The sequence below is a fragment of the Mus musculus genome, chromosome 13 (genome assembly GCF_000001635.26).
Source record: "Mus musculus strain C57BL/6J chromosome 13, GRCm38.p6 C57BL/6J".
NCBI classification, from domain to species: domain Eukaryota; kingdom Metazoa; phylum Chordata; class Mammalia; order Rodentia; family Muridae; genus Mus; species Mus musculus.
In genome coordinates, this window is record NC_000079.6 from 92,211,547 (window position 1) to 92,231,628 (window position 20,082).

At 43.8% G+C, this 20,082-nt stretch overlaps 1 protein-coding gene across 6 annotated transcripts in view; it reads right to left on the minus strand.

Annotated features, from left to right (window-relative positions):
- Nucleotides 1–331: 331 nt before the first annotated feature.
- Msh3 (mutS homolog 3) overlaps nt 332–20,082 on the minus strand; it is a 143,127-nt gene continuing 123,376 nt past the window's right edge. For 5 of the 6 annotated variants that reach the window (NM_010829.2, XM_006517543.2, XM_017315412.2 and 2 more), the window contains 4 exons: nt 11,564–11,750; nt 9,410–9,539; nt 3,924–4,095; nt 335–1,000 (listed from right to left, as the gene is read on the minus strand). In NM_010829.2, coding sequence (NP_034959.2) covers nt 889–1,000; nt 3,924–4,095; nt 9,410–9,539; nt 11,564–11,750 — 601 coding nt within the window. In that variant the 3' untranslated portion in view covers nt 335–888. Of the gene's footprint in view, nt 1,001–3,923; nt 4,096–9,409; nt 9,540–11,563; nt 11,751–20,082 lie in introns of all 6 variants that reach the window. The other variant, NM_001311120.1, reaches the window with a different exon arrangement.

Here is a 20,082-nt window from a genome sequence, read left to right on the forward strand (position 1 = left end):
ACTTGCAAGGAAGGAGGGTGTGTGTGAATCCAGGAAGCCTCCAGTTCAGCTCTAGGATGTGCTGTGCTGGTTAACAGTGCAGTCAGGACAACTGACATCAGCTCTGAGGGCCTTCCACAGCTGAAAATAAAAACAGCTGGCTGGGGTGGCACAGGTCTTTAACCCCAGAGCTCGGCAGGTAGATCTCCGAGTTCAGGGTCAGCTTGGTCTACATGGTGATTTCCAGGTCAGTCAGAGCTACATAGTAAGACCTTGTTTCAAAAATCAATCAATAGAAAAACATGACGATTATCTGGTATCTGGATAACAAAATACAATACGCCATGCAATGAGCAAGTATTCATTCCATATTTTTATTTAAGTAAATGACAAAATAATTTTATACACCAACCTTCAAGCTGTTAAAAAGATGACGACATTTAGCCCTTCACACTTCATGTGGCCTTTCCTTCCTGTGCTCTGGCTTCTAGAAGCTTCGCGATTCTCCTTCTCATAAAAACGTTTATGTGTTTGGTGAGCAAACCCTGGCATTATAAAGTTCTTTAGTTCTCACAAAAGTAGGTTCCTGTCAGATTAGCCTGTTGTCAATTGTCTGAACCTAAATAGGCACTGCCCCTCTGATAATGTAGGCACCAAGAACCTCCGTTTTAGGTTTTACTTAGAAGAACCCGCTTTGGTATGAAATGTACTGCCTAGGAAAATTGAGGCCTTTACACTCCATTGTCTTTTTCTTCTGAAAGCAGGAGGACAAGAGCCTGAAAAGCTCCCTTCACAGAGCAGAAGCCATCTCAAAAGGAAGACCACAGAGACGGCTGTTGCCACAGAGTTGTTTTGTACAGTTTGAATCTTCAGTTCTCTGTATTTTACTCCAAAAATGCAGTTTTCATTTTAATGTGGGAGAGAAGTCTGTATTTCCTCCATTTCCAGCTTATCTGCCCATGTGTGCAGGTCCTTCACACTGTGTGTCGTCCATAAGTCGGTAAAACATTCAAGCCTTTTCCTGGAGAAAATAAGAAATTATTAGTTATTTTGGAAAAGAGATTGATGGGACAGCACAGGCTCTGTGACCAGGAAGCTGTGGCGGTGTCCTCCACGCAGGGGGTACAGCTGCATTAAAAGACCCAGTTATTGATTACCATGACTGTCTTCCTGCCGCCTTCTAAAATGGTGCCTGCAGGGAGGGCACATGACTTCTTAACTCTGCCAAAGGCAGCTGATGTCCCTGTGTGTGTCCAGGAAGCTACAGGTGACTGTATGTAATCCTTTCTGTATGTGATGAGCGTGTAATTAGTTCTTAACTACCATTATAGCATACTCACACATACCGTACAAGAAATAGTTTGCTTTCTTTTATCTGACCAAGAGAACTGATGTGAAAAACACTTTTAATCAATAGGGAAAATAGGTACAGGGTCCTGATAAAGCATGGAATATTCCATCTTCAAAAAACTTTTGGGGATTTTATGTGTATGAGTGCTTCCTGGCATGTATGTTTACGTACCATGTGCATGATTGGTGCCCACCAAGGCCACAAGAGAGAGAGAGTCAGATCCCTTGGAACTGGAGTTACAGATAGTTAAGAGCTGCCATGTAGGTGTTGGAACTAGAATCTGGGTCCTCTGAAAGAGCAGGCAGTGCTCTTAACCACTGAACCACCTCTGCAGATCAGAAATATTCCATCTTAATGTAATATCCCACCTTATCAAGAAAACTCTGAAGACTTTAAAATGTCACATTTTAGGTGGAAAAATGAATGTCTATAATAATCTGAGTGTTCCAATTTTCTGACTTTAGCTTCTGAGGCTATGGTAGTAACAAGCATGAACTGTTTTATTACCAGCTTGGCTTTGTTTTGTTTGTTTGTTTTGTGTTTTTTTGAGACAGAGTTTCACTATATAGCCCTGGCTGTAGACTAGATCAGCCTCTAACTCACAGAGATCCCCCTGCCTCTGCCTCCAGAGTGCTGGATTAAGCAGGTGCCCCCTCACAGGCAGCGGAACCCTCGGAGGCGGCAGTTTGTTAGACTACCTGCGTCTTTGGAGTCTGCAGAAGGTTAAGGTTTAGATTTTGAGCTCCCATTGGTAATCTTCCAGGAAATGTTTTATGTTAATTTGTCTTGTAACAGAAGTAGCCTGAAGTTGATTACACTGCCTTGCCCCTGGTGTGACAGTGCTGACACAGGAAGCTGCCATCATGTGGTACTCTGGTGCTGGGGACTTGGTCAGTCTCTGCACGCCACCACCCACAGCTGGCACTGGAACACAGCTGCTATGGAAGGAAACTGAGGCAGAGAAGTGCATGCTCTCTACACAGCACTCAAGCTGCAGCTGCTTCTTCATTTTTCATGTTACAGAGAGTAACATGAAACTTTGATTTCAAGTGTTTGTGTGTGTGCCTAACATGTGCACAACACGCACTCAGCTGCCCTCAGAGGACAGAATCTGATGTTGATCAGATTTCCTGGAACTGGAGTTATAGACAGTTGTGAGTCACCTGTGGGTACTGGGAAATGACCAAATCATCTCTCCAGCCTCATAAATATTAACATTTGTTTGTTTGGTTGTTTGTTTGGTTGGTTGTTTCAAGACAGGGTCTCACTATGTAGTTCTGGCTGGCCTCGAACTCACAGTAATCTGCCTGCTCTGCTTCTTGAGTGCTGGGATTAAAGGTGTATGCCACCATGCTCAGCAATATTTTAATACTGAAACTTGGAAATGATTCTCAGAACTAAGTATTATCCTTAGGGAGTTCAGGAACTACTGGTAATCCAGCTGTAACTTCCAATTAGATTAAAACGTTTTCTTGGTTTATTTATGGTCAGGTGGTTCTAACAGTTCCTTGAGGGAACTCAGGCTACTTCCTGGTTGTTCAAGAAAGGCCATAATGTATTGCTTGTTCACAGGATGCTTTCCTGGTGGCACCTCCCTTTAGGTGCATTCCAGGAGTAGACTAAGGCTGGCTCATGAGCTGACTACATACTGACTAGCTGGCAAGGGGGAAAAGCAGTCTCAGAAATGGTGGAGGTGAGGAGAGGACAGCGAGAATGCAGAAAGCAACCCAATTATAACCGTCACACCCAACTCGGAAATACGGGATGAGTGGGTAACGGGAGAGCATGGCTACTCACCATGTATAGCCATATAGGGTTTTGTTCATATCCTGAAAGAAGTCATCTTTTCCCCAAGGTTAATTAATTCATTTTATTTATGTGTATGAACCTATGTCTGCATTAGTTTATGTGCACCATGTCTGTGTAGGTGCTGGGGACTGAACTTGGGTCCCCTGGAAGAGCAACAAGCAACCTTAACTGCTGAGCCATGTCTGTAGCCCCATGTCCTGACAGAGTTCTATAAGGCTTTTGGAATTCTTTTTGTCATTAATATATTTATCTGGGGGAGGGGACATGTCACAGTGTACACAGAGGACAACCCATGAGAGCTGGTTCTCTTTCCACCATGTGGATCCCAGGATCCGTCAGGTCTGCTGATAATCTCCTTTACCCACGGAGGCAGTTTTTATTGGTCCCTGACCCTGACAGAGTTCTTAATTCTGAAAGCTATTTCCCACTTTTGAGGCAGTGTGTAAGAGAAGCTCTGTGCAGGCCCTGAGTTCTGATATTGAGCTCAGTAACCTTTAACTGTGGTTCTCCAGCAGCAAAAGTGTTGGTGCACATGGAGTTAATTCTTTAGGGGGGGGAAAAAAAAGACCAAAAAGATGGTTTGCCACCTAATGAAGACCTGGCACAAACAAAGACTGAATTCATCTGCGCCTGCCCCAAGCGGCTCTCCTCTGGCCGTAAGAAAGCACACAGAAGCTGCACTCCAGAGGCACTGGGTGCTCATTTACAGTCCTCCCCCTCTTTCCAGACAGCTTGTAAGCTTCCCTAGGAACCAGAGCGAAGAACAAAATGGACACATCCTGACCTTCTCAGGCTGACTAAGCCTTCCAGCTCCTTAGACTTGTGCGCGGCTTTCTGTAAGACTTCTCTAGGTACATCTGCTAACTTCGCCACATTAAGTCCATAACTTCTCGCTGCAATTCCTCGGGTTATCTGATAGAGAAAAGTGACAGAATCCGGCATCTGCTCCATGTCACCTATGAAATAAAGAGGGGAGAAACCGCGATCAAACGATGCCTGAAAGGCGAGCCCAGGGGATAAGGAAGGAAGATATGAGCTCCCGCACGGCCTCTGTTCAGGGGAATGGTCTAAACATACTTTTCTCTCCACCTGTAGCTGGTTTTATTGATTTTATTGATTTAAGAAAGTTTTGAAAATGTTTTGCTTACAGGAGGCTTGGCTCACCTAGCATAGTCTTGAATAGTCAACAACTGTAAAACCTGAACTTCTGCATTAAAAGAGAACGGTTTAGGTGTTCTTCTAAACAGGGAAGGAACCATTATGTGTCCCACAGCTCAAGTAGCAGGGAAATTCTGGTTAGAGGAGGTGTGCACACCGAAGGGGACAGGGCTACTCAAGGGCCACTTGGGATGAAGAGTTTATTTCCACATCTGTTAGGAAGGCCATTTCCTCCCTTTGAGTATGAGATGGACCCAGTGACTCACTTCTAATGGACAAAATATGACACTGTAAAGAACAGACCAGAAAAACAACGGAACCTTGGGTATCCTTACATTCTTTCTTGCTCCCAAGAAAGCAAGCTGTCATGTTGTGGGCTGCCCTGTAAAAAGGCTCATGTTGAGACCTGTCGCTCATCAACAGTCAGGGAAGGTCTGTAAGGTCTGTGGCTTGTCAACACCAAGTTGGTGCTATACCCTGGGGGTTGAACAAAGCCATGAGAGCGGTTGGGAAGCCGAGCCAGGAACTGCCTGCCTTCCAGGCAAAGGCCCTAGAGGTTCTCTCTCTCTCTCTCTCTCTCTCACACACACACACACACACACACACACACACCAACAAATTTGAAACTTTTAAGAACTAGGAAATCCTCAGGTACCGTGCACAGATAGAGCTACATACAAGTCCATTTTTCAAACCTAAAGCACCACAGGACCATGAAGCTCTAAAACAAAAATACTGCATCACATCTGGTTGCAGAGGAGCCAGCTCCGAGGCAGTTTCTGGGACCCTCACACAAGCTGTAGATTCACCAAGGGCTTCCCTCCCTTATTTTCTTATTTGTCACCTGTGTATGCTTTGATAACAGCCACTGATAAACGCCAAGACATGTGAACACAGCAGTGGAAGGGGACAATGGAATTTACCTCCTCTAAGAACTCAGAAGCAGACTAAGATAATAGCTTTCTCGGTGTATTTGCAAGAAGTAGGAGGTGAGAATAGCCTAGACTCAGGCATCTATACCAAGCACTGAGAATACCTCTTACCTCCACATGAGAGCAGGAGCACAAAGAACAGGTGAGGAGTGGGGGAGCACAGCTGGGGGAGTAGGGAGTCAGTGAACCCTAATGGCTGGAGTAGGGGAGCACAGCTGAGGGAGTAGGGAGTCAGTGAACCCTAATGGCTGGAGTAGGGGAGCACAGCTGAGGGAGTAGGGAGTCAGTGAACCCTAATGGCTGGAGTAGGGGAGCACAGCTGAGGGAGTAGGGAGACAGTGAACCCTAATGGCTGGAATAGGGGAGCACAGCTGAGGGACTAGGGAGTCAGTGAACCCTAATGGCTGGAGTAGGGGAGCACAGCTGAGGGAGTAGGGAGTCAGTGAACCCTAATGGCTTTTTGCTACTCTTCCGTGCGCACGAGCAGAAGAACTCGAACACCCGTAGCCGTCAAAAATGCAAACCTCTCATCTTAAGACTAAAATAGTCCTGGCTCATTCCAGGCTAATCTAGCTTCCATGCTGGTCTTTCTTAAGCAAGGCAACACTCATTCATCTGTTCGTGCACCCATCTGTTCAACCCCTCTGTCCAAGCACGCTGGTGGCCAGCATACACTGCCAGCCTGTAAGGAGCAAAGCGCCTTCCTCAGAAATGGATGTGCTGACACATTTTCCAAGACTTGTTATTTTTCCCTTTACATATAATTTGTACCATATTTTGAGATACACACACACACACACACACACACACATATATATATATATATGCTATATATAAACAATAGAGATAGCTGTAACAATGGTTCTTAAGTCTCTGTTTTCAGGACAGGCTTCACTGTGTTACCCAGGTCACCACAAACTTTTGGCTCAAGGGATCCTGTACCTTGGCCTCTTCAGGAGCTGGGACTATAGACCATATCTTCTTTGTGCACATTTTCTACAATGTCTTTAAAGCATACTATAGCTATGACCTATAGTTTAATTGAATAATATATTATACTACCCTCAACCTTGACCACATCATTATCATGTTTGTATAGAGTGGGAGTCTAACACCAAATGCTGGTCTCTACTTCAGCGTTGATTGTTTTCATGACTTTAAGGGAAAGAACATGGTCACTCTCCACAGCTACCTAGGGGTCTCTTTCTCTAGTTACATTTTGTCTCAAGCCTACACCTTCTTGGTGGACTATATGCACTTGTGTATGTGATGACAAAAATATGGAGGCCAGAGGATACAAGTGGGAGGAGATGAGTAAACACCACCCAGTGTCCCACATTCTCACTAGTCAGTTCTCATCTTACAAGCTACACCCCTTTCTTAGGGGATATTTTAAAAGCTAATCACTGTTAGTCTATGAATATAATAATTCAAGTTTCTATTATAAAGAAAATTAGCAAAATATTTTTTAAGGCCAAATTTCTCAAGAATGTTATTAAAGAAATCTGATCAAACAATTTCCAAATCTTTTATACTTTTTGATTTTGCTGCGGGGGACATTGCATGCGTGGCACAGAGACTGCGTGGTGGTCAGAGGACAACTTTTGGAAGTCAGTCTCAGGGACTGAGCTCAGAATCAGGCTGGGCAAGTGTCCTACTCCACTACGTTCTCTCACCAGCCCCGATCAAGTTCTCTCTGAGGTTGTTGCTGGGTTTTTCGTTTGTTCGTTTTTATAGATTTATAGATGCTTAGAGATGGATTAAAAATCAGATGACAAGTCTGGTTTACCCCCTTGATAGGGTCTCATGTAGCCTACACTGGCCTTGAACTGGCCAGGTAGCTAAGAAACATCTTGAAATGCTCTTCATGCCTTCACCTCCTAAGAACCAGGGTAGAGGCATTCCTTGCATTACCCACTTTTGTCTAAGATTTTCCAGTTTGTTTTCTGGCTGCTGATCCATTGCTTTGGCAACCACGCACTCCTTGAAACATGGACCTTGAACATTTACTTTGTTTCACTGATATTAGTAATGGCCTACCCAAAATCCATTCCACATCTAATAAGACTTTTGTATTATGAGGAATTAACAGCTGTCCACTTAATCAGAACAATTCCTCACATCTAGCTCCAAAAGTGAGTCCTGATTCTGAGACAAAGTCATTTCTGCCATTCTCATTTAGATGCAACTCTGTTCCGAAAATGAGACTGGAATGATCCTAAGCTGCTAGAAGGCGCCTGGGGAAAAGGCCCCTTGCTCCTAAGAGGGTTACAGAAAGAAACAAGATATTGCTCAGTGGGAGAGTGCATGCTCACATGAACCAGAGTCTGAGCTCAACACCCAGGGCCACAAGTAGAATAACGAAAGCCTCAGACAGCGCTAGCCCCTGTTCTAGCTGGGAGTCTGCTATGTAGTATCTCAAAGAGATAACTGTCTGCCCACTGACCTGTGGCTGGAGCAAGCAAAGCAGGAAGACAGAACAAGGACAATCACAAAGAGGGGGAGCTGGGGACTGTGCTGAGATGCCAGCCTGCATAACCCCACTGTGATCAAGCTACTACTGGAACTCAAACACTTAGAAGAGAAAGTAAGAGACTCTCTAGGGGACCACAAAGGCGGCCTGAGGACTGCAGGTGTGCAGCAGGCTCGCACAGCGGCCAGCTCACAAGAGAAGAGCCACCAAGGGGTGCAGCAGGAGGGACTCCAGGGGCACTAACAGGTTCAGTTATGCTGGCATTCCGTACAGATGCTGTTTTCAAAGCTATCAGGAGGCAAAGGAGGATTCCGCTACAGACTCAAAGCAAACGAAAGAATGCAAAAATAAAAACTAGGCAGTCTTGGTTCTTAGAACCCAGTAGTAGTTATTGCTCATCTGAGGAGTGGGTGCTTGCTGTCACTGCTAAAATGCACATACCTAAAGGGACAACAAGGTGAATGAGGACAAAGGGGAGAGAGGACTGAGGTCCCAACTAACACAACGAGATCACTGATAAGCTGACCTGTGGCTCCAGAGGTGGGAACGGTGCACATCACTCAGAAGCATGGGAGAGGCAGAGGGAGGAAGGCCTAGTCTCCCTAAGAGTTATGTTCATGGAGAAAGTTTAAATCAATATAATAAAAGGCCAGACACTCTAGAGGATGGGATTCTGCTGTAGGCTGGCAGGGGGGTAGGAGTGGGTGGGGGTGGGGGAGGAATGTGATGGGGGAAGGGGCTGTAAGCTCTTAGTAGCACTGCCTTAGGCCCTACCTGCTGCAGAACTCTACATTGTTTACCCGTGGGTTTTACTTGCAAGCCATTTTCTGTCACACTGGATGCAGATTAATAAGAAGCAAAACTTCATGAGAGAATTTATGAGGCGCTTCTCAGGGCCCAGGAGAAGCAGTGAGTGCCTAGCAGTGCACTTATCTTAGGTCCAATCCTTTGTTTTATTTGGGCCATCTGCCTGGTTTCTTTCTAAGTTCTGTCCTTAGTTTTTTTTTTTTTTTTTTTTAAATTAAATTTGGTCTCTGGAGTGCCTTGGAAAATGGATTTTCCATTACAGCATACCAACTGTGCAAACTACCACAGGCTGGTAGCTTAAAAAAACTACTACCGAGCAGGGATAGTCTACAGCTTACTAGGCTACTTATGGTACTTGAATTCATTCCTGTTGGCTAATGCCGTTCTTTCTCAGAGAAACAAACACGTCATCCTCTGATGGCAGCAGTACTGGGAAAGCTGGGAAAACAGGACCTAGAAGGAGACTGGGCCAGGCATGGGCAAGCCACTTTACCTCTCTGAGATCCACGCATCCCCACTACGGGATATGGCTGGTGGTAAGTAATCGGTGTAAAGTGACACTGGGGAGGTGGTGAACACTTTAAAGATGACTAAAGATCCTCTGCACTTGGCTATGTTATCCTAGGATAAAAACCAAGGAAAACTGTGGGGACTAAGAGGAACCCCTCCTTCTGGAACAAGGGTTGCTTTTTAAACAGGGAAGGACTGAGTTTGCAAACATATAGATGTACACTCTATGCAACTCAAAACTTAAAGCAAATGAATACTGACAAATGTTCTTTATAATGGACACTCACAGCTTATATTCTTAATAAGCAATAAGCTCAAACTCCTATAAGCCTTGAGTTAGCAAACTGAAAGGCAGGACTATTTGCCTGTGCTATGCAAGGGCTCTCTTACCTGAGTCCTGCTTGCTTTCATCTTCATTGACCAAGAATCCCATGTGGTAATTCCCCACTTGTTCTGGGTAACATTTTTCTAGTTCACAGACTGGTGGATAGTGGGTAACGAACAGTGTTAAGGATTTCACCTAAAACAGTAAGACATATAGTGTTGTTTTGATTAAAATTTCAAATCTTTATAAAAGCTACAAGAACAAAAACTACCATATACTCTTGGCTTAGACAACAAATTAATATCTTGACACGTTCCTTCCCTTTCTCTAGCCTATAAAGGCAGATGGGCAAACAGACACACATGCATGCGCATGCACGCTCACACCCATAAGCACGCAAGCACAGACATGTTTCCTGAATCACCTCTCCCTCCCGCAGTACTGACAACTGAACCCAGGGCTTTCGCACAGTGGGCAAGGGCTCTGCCACTGAGCCACAGCCTCAGTCATAATCATTTGACAATTAGCTGCAGATAACATCACCTATATAACCAGAATAAAATTCCTATAAATAAGAAACTTACTAACAGAGTATGACTCATATGTCTTCTTAAGTATCAAAAATGCTTTTTCCCCCCTCTTCTTTGTCCTTTATGACATTAACACTGTGATTAACACACAAATTTAACTGCTTTCTTATTACCAGAAATTAAAAAGAGGAATTTGAAATTTAGTAAACAAAACAAAAACTAAGTTTCATCTATACAGGCACCATTCAAGTTAAATACGTGGGCAAAACCACAACAAAAATATAGAACTGACTGCTCTTCCAGAGGTGCTGAGTTCAATTCCCAGCAACCACATGGAGGCTCACAGCCATCTGTAATGGGATCCGATGCCCTCTTCTGGTGCTTCTGAAGACAGCTACAGTGTACTCACATAAAATATATAAAAAATTTTAAAAAAATTAAAAACACACTGAACAAAAACTTTGTGTTTCTGAGAAAAGGCATCAAAGATCAGCTAAGTACAGAGAAGCCTGGCCATGCTAGGCTTAGGAAGTGTCACTGCTGTCAACGGTGGTTCTTCCCAACTTGATCTAGAGACTCAACAGAATGCTGAGCCTGCTAGACGGTGGAAGGGACAGGCTGCAGCAACAGTGTGCAACCATGATGTGAGGGATAGCATTCCTGTTCTCTCTGGGTCTCTGAACTGCTTTCCTTTGAGGAAGCCTGGCTTCGTTTTATTACAGATGCCCAAGAGACCCAGAAAAGAGAGCAGAAGGCCCAGCTAAGTGCCAGCACCAAGCTTTCCAGCTTCTGTGTGAGCGACATTAGCAGGGAGTCCTGTAGCCCTTGTCCCACCTTCAGATGACAGCTACTCCCACTGACACGCTTGTCACAGCTAGCAAAGATGGAATTGAACAACACCCAGAGTTGCTATGACGGAATCCCGGTGAGCAGTGACATTCATTCACTAACAGTCACACCACGGACACAGTAGAGCACAGCAGAAATTATGAACTAGACTTCAGGGCTGGCAAACTCATTCTGCTGTAACTTCCTCCTGGAGGTCAAGCAGCTGTTAAAATGTGTTGGTGGTAAAAGGGGACTTTACCAAACCTTTACCATATGTAGTGAGATGTAGCTTTTCAAATTAGGATTAAAAAAAAAAAGGAAAGTGTTTTACGGGGAAGGTGCATGTTATCATTATCATGTCATCCTAATAAATGTCTGGACAAAACCCGGAGCTCCTCTGGCTATTTAGTTCATTGACAAAGGTAGTGAAGTGCTTGCCACACATGTAAAAAGCTGGGTGTGGTGCTGTGAGTTTGTAGTCTCTTTCCCCGGAGACTCCATGGGGCTCACTATCCACATACACTTCCACACTCATGCACATTCCTTGCACATGCACACATACACACATGCACATTCCTTGCACATGCACACATACACACGTGCATATTTCTTGCACATGCACACATACACACATGCACACTCCTTGCACATACACACATACAGAAGGGGAAGGGGGCATGCAGGCATTACATGAAGGCTTTACAACTATAGTTATACAATAACCATGAGACCAGAGTTCATGTCTCTCCACAAAAGATAACAGACTTGTTAATCATCTCCTATTTAAATGTATGCTATTATAATATGCTAGCTTCAAACAATATTAGTTAGTGAAACTGTAAAGCTGTGATGGATGCTTACGTCTCTGATAAAATACTCTAGAGTTGCATAGGCGATGGCGATTCCGTCATGGGTGCTTGTCCCTCTCCCCAGCTCATCCAGGATAACCAAGGACTGTGGGGACGCTCTCCTGATTATTTCCGCTGTGTCCGTCAGTTCTTCCATGAAAGTACTCCGGCCTTTGTATATATTGTCTGCAGCACCCATCCTACAAGCAAGATGAAAACACTTGATTCCCAAGTTGTCTTCCTAGGAGGCCAAATATTGTTTTATGAATTTAATGTGTGTGTGCAATAATTGAAATTCTATTAAATAAACATGTGTTGGATATAAAAAATGAATAATAGAGTAATGGACAGTTCGACTTCAAATTCCAAACTGACATCTTGGTGTTCCCAGGACAAATCAATACTTCTCTGTGTTGCTACGTTTAAATATCTATTAGCAGTAGGACTTGTACAGTAGAGAGGTTTTCCAGCATTTCATATGAAAACCCCAGGGTAATTAAAAAGTAAATTACTATATATAAAATAATTTATTTTCACACAATTTATTGTTCCTAGAATTAACTTACAGGCATTTAGTGACCTTGGTCAGCAGCTCACAAGAGGTTCCCATGTAAACACAGCTCCTACATTGCAGAGTCCAAAAGTCTCAAGGCTATCCCTTGAAAGAAATCTCCTGGAGCCTGGAATATAACCTACGTACTGCGCATGTCTCATAGAAGGCTCTACCATGGGTATTTCTTAACTCATGGAACCGTAGTTCCTGAAATTTCTTCCAGAACACAGGTTACAGTAGGTTCTATGTCACATTCATTTGTGAAGACATTTATTCAGTATAAAGGGAGCCAGGGAAGGTGAAAAGGAGCAACTAGGTTACAGAGTAAGGTCATGTAACTAACTGCACAATCTAGAGGTCAGGCTTTTAGCTCACAGTTGGCTTCTCAGAAGGCTAACTGCTCCTCTGGGAAACGCTCTTATCAACTTAGTTCTGCTTCCAGAGTTCCACACCAGGCTCTCGCCACACCTGGCCTGCAGCACTCGGACATTCTGCAGAGATTCATGGTCACTCTGAGTCTCGGGCAGCATGCTGGAGCCACCTGCACAGGAGACTGAGACGAGGCCTACAGGTGGACACAGCTCCCAAGTGCTGCCGATTCTATCCATCTTAAAGTCACTGAACAGAAAGCATCTCCTGAAACGCTGCTTCGTCAGCCACAGTGCAGCCACGTTTTCTGTCCATATGCTGATACTTCCCTCAGTCTGACAATGATAACAGTCACAACGTGGACTTTACAAGTCCCCATAGTCCACCTGCTGAGGGCTTGACCACTAGCCTATGCTATTACTGGGAAACAGTGAGACTTTCATGGGTTGAGTCTACATTGAAGAGAAATAGACTAGGAAGGAAAAGGGCTGACAGACACCATAGGAAAAAAGACAAAAGAAAACAAGGAAGCCCTGCAAGCTAAAAACAAAAGCATGATCAGTTAAGCAATCAGATGCCGAGGACAGCTATGATGATTAACCTGGGAGGTGCAGCCAGAGAAAGCTCTGACGGTGTAGACAGACAAGCCAGGGACTGGAAAGGACACACAAATGTCCACGGCTGTAGACAAGCACAGGAGACAGACACAGTGGACTAAGCCAGAAGGTGACAGAAGCCTGCTAAGGCAAGACACTGAGCATTATGGTTAGATTACATTTTGGTCTAGTTTTATAGCAGGATTTTAAGAAATACTAACTATTTCAAAGAAAACTCTCATTGGGAACAAAGGGAGGAGACTTAAGATTATGACCCAAATTTCATCTATAATGGAAGCCATGTTGGAAGAGCAGGAAAAAGCCTTGAGATTTAAAATCTGGACATTTATTTTATCTAAACTTACAAAAAGAATATGAAGACAAAGCAGGCTATTTAAGACATTCTAGACCTCAGAATACTAGCCACTCTGATGCCTAGACGAGAAAGTACTTGAGACAGACAAGGGAAGAAAAAATAGTACTTAAGAAAAATAAGGAATCGCAGCAATCAAGAGGAAATGAAAACGGCCAGAAAGAAATCAGAGGCACTTTAGACGGCCAGAAGATTCCTTCAAACCACAGAGTTTTATCTTAGAATTTTACAGACCTACTCATGTATAGTCATGCACTACATGTGTGCGTAATTTATGTTATTTTAACATGAATGTGCATGTACTGTACTATAATAATATAAACAGCTTTTTTAGTTTATAATAATAATAAAACTAGCTTATAAAATGGTCCAAGAAGCAACACAGCAAGTGGGCATCATGGTAGGAGACTCGTGGCAAGTAGTAGGCTTGGGCTACTTAGTGAAACCTTATCTCAATCTCTTCTACTACCCCAAACCCCAGCCCCACACAAGAGATCATTAGCAACAGAATGCCAGAGAGCTCAAGGCAGAAGTCAAACTGGAAGGAGAGAAGTTCAGAAAGGAATAAAGGACCCCTGCAGATTTTGTAGTGAGAGGTCAGACACCATGATAGCCAGCTGATAAATTTAAGCTTACAGGTATAATAAATCTTTCTGAGAAGTCACAAGAAGTAGTGAGATCAGAGGAACCAACCCAGGAAGGTTCCAAGGCCACCTCTAGGGATCAGGGGTGGGGCTGGAGGTGGGCAGGCTCAGGAAGCCTCCCCTCGCTATCCGTTACAGATTTGCATTTCCTATCAGGGCACACTGCTTCTGTGACTATATGGGATAAATGGCACTGCACTGCATGCCACTCTTATTAAAACAGACTTGTGCTAAACCATGGTCATCAGGGTGTGTGCAAGTTAGCTATGGATGAGAGCATTAGTGGTTATTTGGTGACATTTTCTTTTCCTCCTCTAGGCATCTGGGACAAAGATGAAGAAGGATGTGTCCATTAAATAAAGGCCACGTAGTTAAAGCCTTGGTTCCCAACTCCAGTAGATTAAAACATTGAAAAAATCCTGCTACAACATGGTGGCTAAAGGATTCTAGGCATTCTCCCCATTATTATCATTGGGGTACCTTTAGAGGTCTGACTGGGGTGCCTTTAGGGACCACTGAAATAAAATACATAAAGCAAATGTACATTATGCACCCGCACAGAAAGTGGCCAGCTTAGCTTACTGTTAACTCTGAAGCACTAATGGGGATTTCTAAAAGGAAGGCCGAGCTTGTGAGAAGACATTTGCAATCCTCCTCTTCCCTTGCCCTCGCCACCCCCTACTTCTCCTCTAGTTCTGTGGATTAGCCACGGCCTTCCAGATGCTAAATCCATGCTCAGCTACCACACCCCACCTCCAAGTTTTTCAGCTCTTGTTTGAGACTAAAGCCACTGAGCATTGCTCTACTTGTTGACATTTAAAAAAAAAAAAAATCAGTTGTCACCTAGCTAAGGAGCTTCAAGTGTAATATGTAGTAACTCTTAAAACTATGTTATTAATGAATTATGTAGGTAGGCATGGTGTGGTAGCCCCACCTCTATGGGAGGCAGGAACAGGATGATGAGTGGCAGTCAAGTCCTGCCTGGGAAACAGAGTGAATTCAACATCAGCCCAAGCACTCATAAGGACCTTATCTCAAAAGCAAAACAACTGAGATCTGGGGTTACAGGGTAGTGGTAGAGTGCTTGCTTTGTTTGTTTATGGCTCAGAGTTCAGTTCTCAACACAAAGACACACACACACACACACACACACACACACACACACACACACGCCAGAGCCACCTTACACAAGGAGGCTCCCTTCTGTGTGGGAGCAGCATCCCCATCTGTAAACAGGAGAGTCACTCCATAAACCAGACACAGCAATCAGAACCCTCTAATGCCCACGGCTCAAGGCCATGGTTTTATGAACATGGATTACATAGGAATACAGCACAAAGCCCACTGACCAGTCCCTAACCTAAACTCCAGGGCCCTGCTGCTGCACTGTGGACAAGTCACTGCACTGAATGTGGAATGACTGATCATTTGTGGAAATCATTACAAGAAGCAAAAGGGTTTAAAGTTATACTCTCCATATGAGACCATAAAAGTTAATATTCTTATACGTGTTGAGTTTATTCAAAAATAAATTATATGTAACTATAAGAAACATGAAAAGTTAAGTGCTTTTGATGAATATCAAAAGTAATTTTAAAGCTCCCATGGGAAGCTTATAATAATATGAGAGTTGTTAATTAAAGTTTGACATCTAGATTCAACAATATTCGTATTTTCCATTCAGTCAAAAACTACATTTAAAAATTTATTTTTTTACAATGACCCAGTTAATGTAAGAAATGCCCTTCCTATAATAACTCGGTGATATAGTTAAACCCAGGCTAACGGAGCATAATTTGTAAAATTCTATTACTATTTCTTAACTTCTGCTTACGTAAAGTCTCCTGCTGATCTCTTCAAAGCTTTCCTCCCTGAGGAGACTAGCAGAACTCATCACCCCTTAACCCTGTGTCAGGCTGTGTGTGCCATTAAGGACCATGATGGCAGTAGATGTTTCTGGAAATCCCAACCAAAGCCCAGAACCTTGTAAATTTCCTGTCCAGAAAGCCAGGCATGGTAACTGTCTGTTACGTGTGGATTGTCTGTTACCTGGGGACTGTCTGTTACATGGGAATGGTTTATTGATAAATGGTTTATTGATACTGTTAGTCTTCCTTAACTTAAAATACATCACTATGTGTGTCTCTGTACTTGAGTTTGGCCGAATACAATCAACAGATCTGATGTTATCTACTGTTCTCTTTTATCTGTTCCCTTTAGTCAACCATGATCTTTCACTATCTTATATCTTAATCTAAAATAACTTTTTGCAGTAAAATAAGGTGTATAAAATAATTGAAAGTTTATAACTTTGTGTTAAATCAACAATCACAAGACATATTACTGGATGATGATTCTGGAGTTTTTCAGGTGTTAAAATGTGCTAGAGATTTAGGGAATTCCAGAACACAGGTAAGCATACTTGTCTGGTTTATGCTCAATTGTAATAAAAATGAAAAATGCATTCTTCAGCATTCTCCATGGAGTCAGTCCACTCTGAGCAGACAGAAGGTTACAGTTATGTGATTAAGAAGACAAAATCAACTGGTATTTTTAGGAGTGGCAGCTGACTAATCTTTCTAATCCCCCTCCCCCCCTCCTACCCCATAACCCGTATATAGGTCAACAAAGCTTCATAAAACATAACTGGAGAAAGCAATGATTACTTCTTTGAATCAGTTTCTAAAAATCAAGAATACTTCTAGGAAATTCTGACAGACAATTTTTAATGATATTTGGGTTAGCATGCTACATGCTTCTCAGTTATAGAAATTGATCCAGTCTTTCTCCCTTCAGATCACAGGGCTGGCCTTTGCAAGGACATGCTTATGTGAGGGAGACCATGCTCAGTCAGGGCTTAACTATGAAGTCACCAAATGAAACATTGGTTACTTGTGTTACAATGAGATTCCTTTACCTTACCACTTTAAAGGGTAGTGATAAACCAAATAACAAAATGTACCATCTTTCTTCTGTGTGGGCAGTGTCTCCACGGCCCTGTTTTAGACCCTCACTCTCATACGGGCTCTGCTTCCAGTGACAGTCACTGCTCAGCCCTCCCAGCCACATCTACTATATTCTCTTTTCTTACTATGACTTTGCCCATCTCAGTATCTCAGATAAGAGAATTAGAAAGCAATTGCCTGTTGTAGCCTTTATTTAGGAGGTTTTTCAAGATGTTTAAGTATTTTGCATTCTTTCCAATTTATTCCACCTTGCTAAAATATTTCTAGAGTTCTGTCCAGTATGGGCACAGAGCTTCTTATTTTCTGGATAATTTGAACAAAAGGTAAGAAACCTACTCAGTAATAAAATAATCTGTAATTTTTTGTTTGTTTGCTTTGAGGCCGAGTCTCACTATATAGCACTAGGTGTCCTGCAAATCTTGGGCAGACGAGGCCTGCCCTGAAATTGCAGAGATCCTCCTGTTCCTGCCTCCTGAGTGCTTGGATCAAAGGTGTATGACACCACACTTGGCCCATACTTTAAAAAAATAAACAGCAAAAACAAAATCACAATGGGGATTGAAAAGAATCTAAATCATACAATCTAAGAAGAGAAAAGGCTGCAATTACTAAAATATGTGAAGGCACCAGATAATACTTAGAGGACATAAACCGTCAAGAGCAACTCCGCTCTTCACCTACCTGTCTACTGACAGTGCCGTTAGGTAGACATAAACACTAATCACCCCATAGTGGAACAAAACTACAAACACCTACGATACCTAGAGCTGGGTACTGTAGTGCACATCTATAATCCCAGAACTGAGGCAGGAGGATCAGTACTGTAAGGCTTGAGAGAGGCACTGTTGGAAAAAAAAAGAAAAAAGAGAAGCCGAGAGCCAAGGCAGGAATGACTCAGTCAGTAAGTGCTCACTGCACAAGCCGAAGAGAAGGAGTTCAGATGCCAGCACCAGGCAGAACCTGAGTCCCAGGAACACGAATCTGGGAGCTCCAGGTTAGATGCTGGGTGTATGAGGAATGGGGGTGGGGGGGGTCACAGAGGCTGGGTGTGTAAAGAATAGGGGGTCACAGAGGCTGGGTGTGTGAGGAATGGGGGTCACAGAGGCTGGGTGTGTAAAGAATAGGGGGGTTACGGAGGCTGGGTGTGTGAGGAATGGGGGACACAGAGGCCGGGTATATGAGGAATGGGGGTCACGGAGGCTGGGTGTGTGAGGAATGGGGGACACAGAGGCTGGGTATATGAGGAATGGGGGTCACGGAGGCTGGGTGTGTGAGGAATGGGGGACACAGAGGCTGGGTGTGTAAAGAATAGGGGGGGTACGGAGGCTGGGTGTGTGAGGAATGGGGGACACAGAGGCTGGGTATATGAGGAATGGGGGTCACGGAGGCTGGGTGTGTGAGGAATGGGGGACACAGAGGCTGGGTGTGTAAAGAATAGGGGGGGGTTACGGAGGCTGGGTGTGTGAGGAATGGGGGACACAGAGGCTGGGTATATGAGGAATGGGGGTCACGGAGGCTGGGTGTGTGAGGAATGGGGGACACAGAGGCTGGGTATATGAGGAATGGGGGTAACGGAGGCTGGGTGTGAGGAATGGGGGTCACGGAGGCTGGGTGTGTAAAGAATAGGGGGGGTTACGGAGGCTGGGTGTGTGAGGAATGGGGGACACAGAGGCTGGGTGTGTGAGGAATGGGGGTCACAGAGGCTGTGTGTGTGAGGAGTGGGGGTCACAGAGGCTGGGTATATGAGGAATGGGGGTCACGGAGGCTGGGTGTGTGAGGAATGGGGGACACAGAGGCTGGGTGTGTGAGGAATGGGGGGTCACAGAGGCTGGGTGTGTGAGGAATGGGGATCACAGAGATGGGTGTGTAAGGAATGGGGTCACAGAGGCTGGGTGTGGAAAGACCAGGGAAGTATCCGTGAAGAGCACGGGGTCATGAACCAGCAATAAGGACTTTCTTTAGCATTCTACTGCACAGCGTTGAGTATAGACTGCTGTTCATTTCAAAAGAACTCAGAATAAAAATGAAACGCTCCCACCACAAACAACACCAAGTACCTGAAGTCACAGCATGCCAATTGTTATCATAGGCTGTACATATTATACTCACTAGCCAGAATATTATTTTGTTCCAAATAACTTTCTATAATTATAAGTTGTCAGTTTACAACCTACAAGTGTGGCCGGGGGTAGCTCATGCCTGCAATCCATGCATTTGAGGTAGTAAGATGGTGAATTTTAGGCCAGCTTAGGCTACATGGTAAGACCTTGAAATAAATGAATAAAAACAGATAAAGAGCTGAATATACTTCAACAAATTAGTAATAATAATAACCATTATTATTATTATTATTATTATTATTATTATTATACCCAAAGATTTCTTAGATTTAATTTTGTTCACTTGTAGTAGCTTTGTACATATGAGGCAAATATGGCACACATAAGCAAACACATATACACTGCCACAGGACTGATCAAGTATGCTTTCTGATCCTTGCCAAAGGAGTTAAACATGTCCACATAAAATTCCACATGTGGATGTTTACAGGCTTGTTTTTAGCAAATTATTGATAACTATTAAACTTCATGAGTAATTCAGATGACTTTTAGTGTGAAAATGGTAAGCCAATATACACTGTGATAATGCAGATAACAGACTACCATCCACCAGTAAAAAGAAACACATTATCAAGCCCTGGAAGACCTAGAGGAAACATCAATACAATTACCCCAGAGAAGGGAGCCTACAGAGCAAGAGGGCCACATTCCATCTGCTACATGATACTCTTAAGAGTCTACAGATGCAGTGTAAGAGGGTCCATGAGTCCCAGCAGGTGGGTGGAGGGAGGATGAATAAGCAGGCACAGAGGATTTTCAGGATGGTGACTCTGTCCAAACCAAAATGAGCCTTCATGCCAAGCATGGGCTCTGGGTGATGACTAGTCAGCAATATAGCTTCATTCCGTGGACCACTGTGCCAGGCGAGGCTGACAGAGGGCAGCAAGAGCCTCTGGGAAAAAGTCTCTACT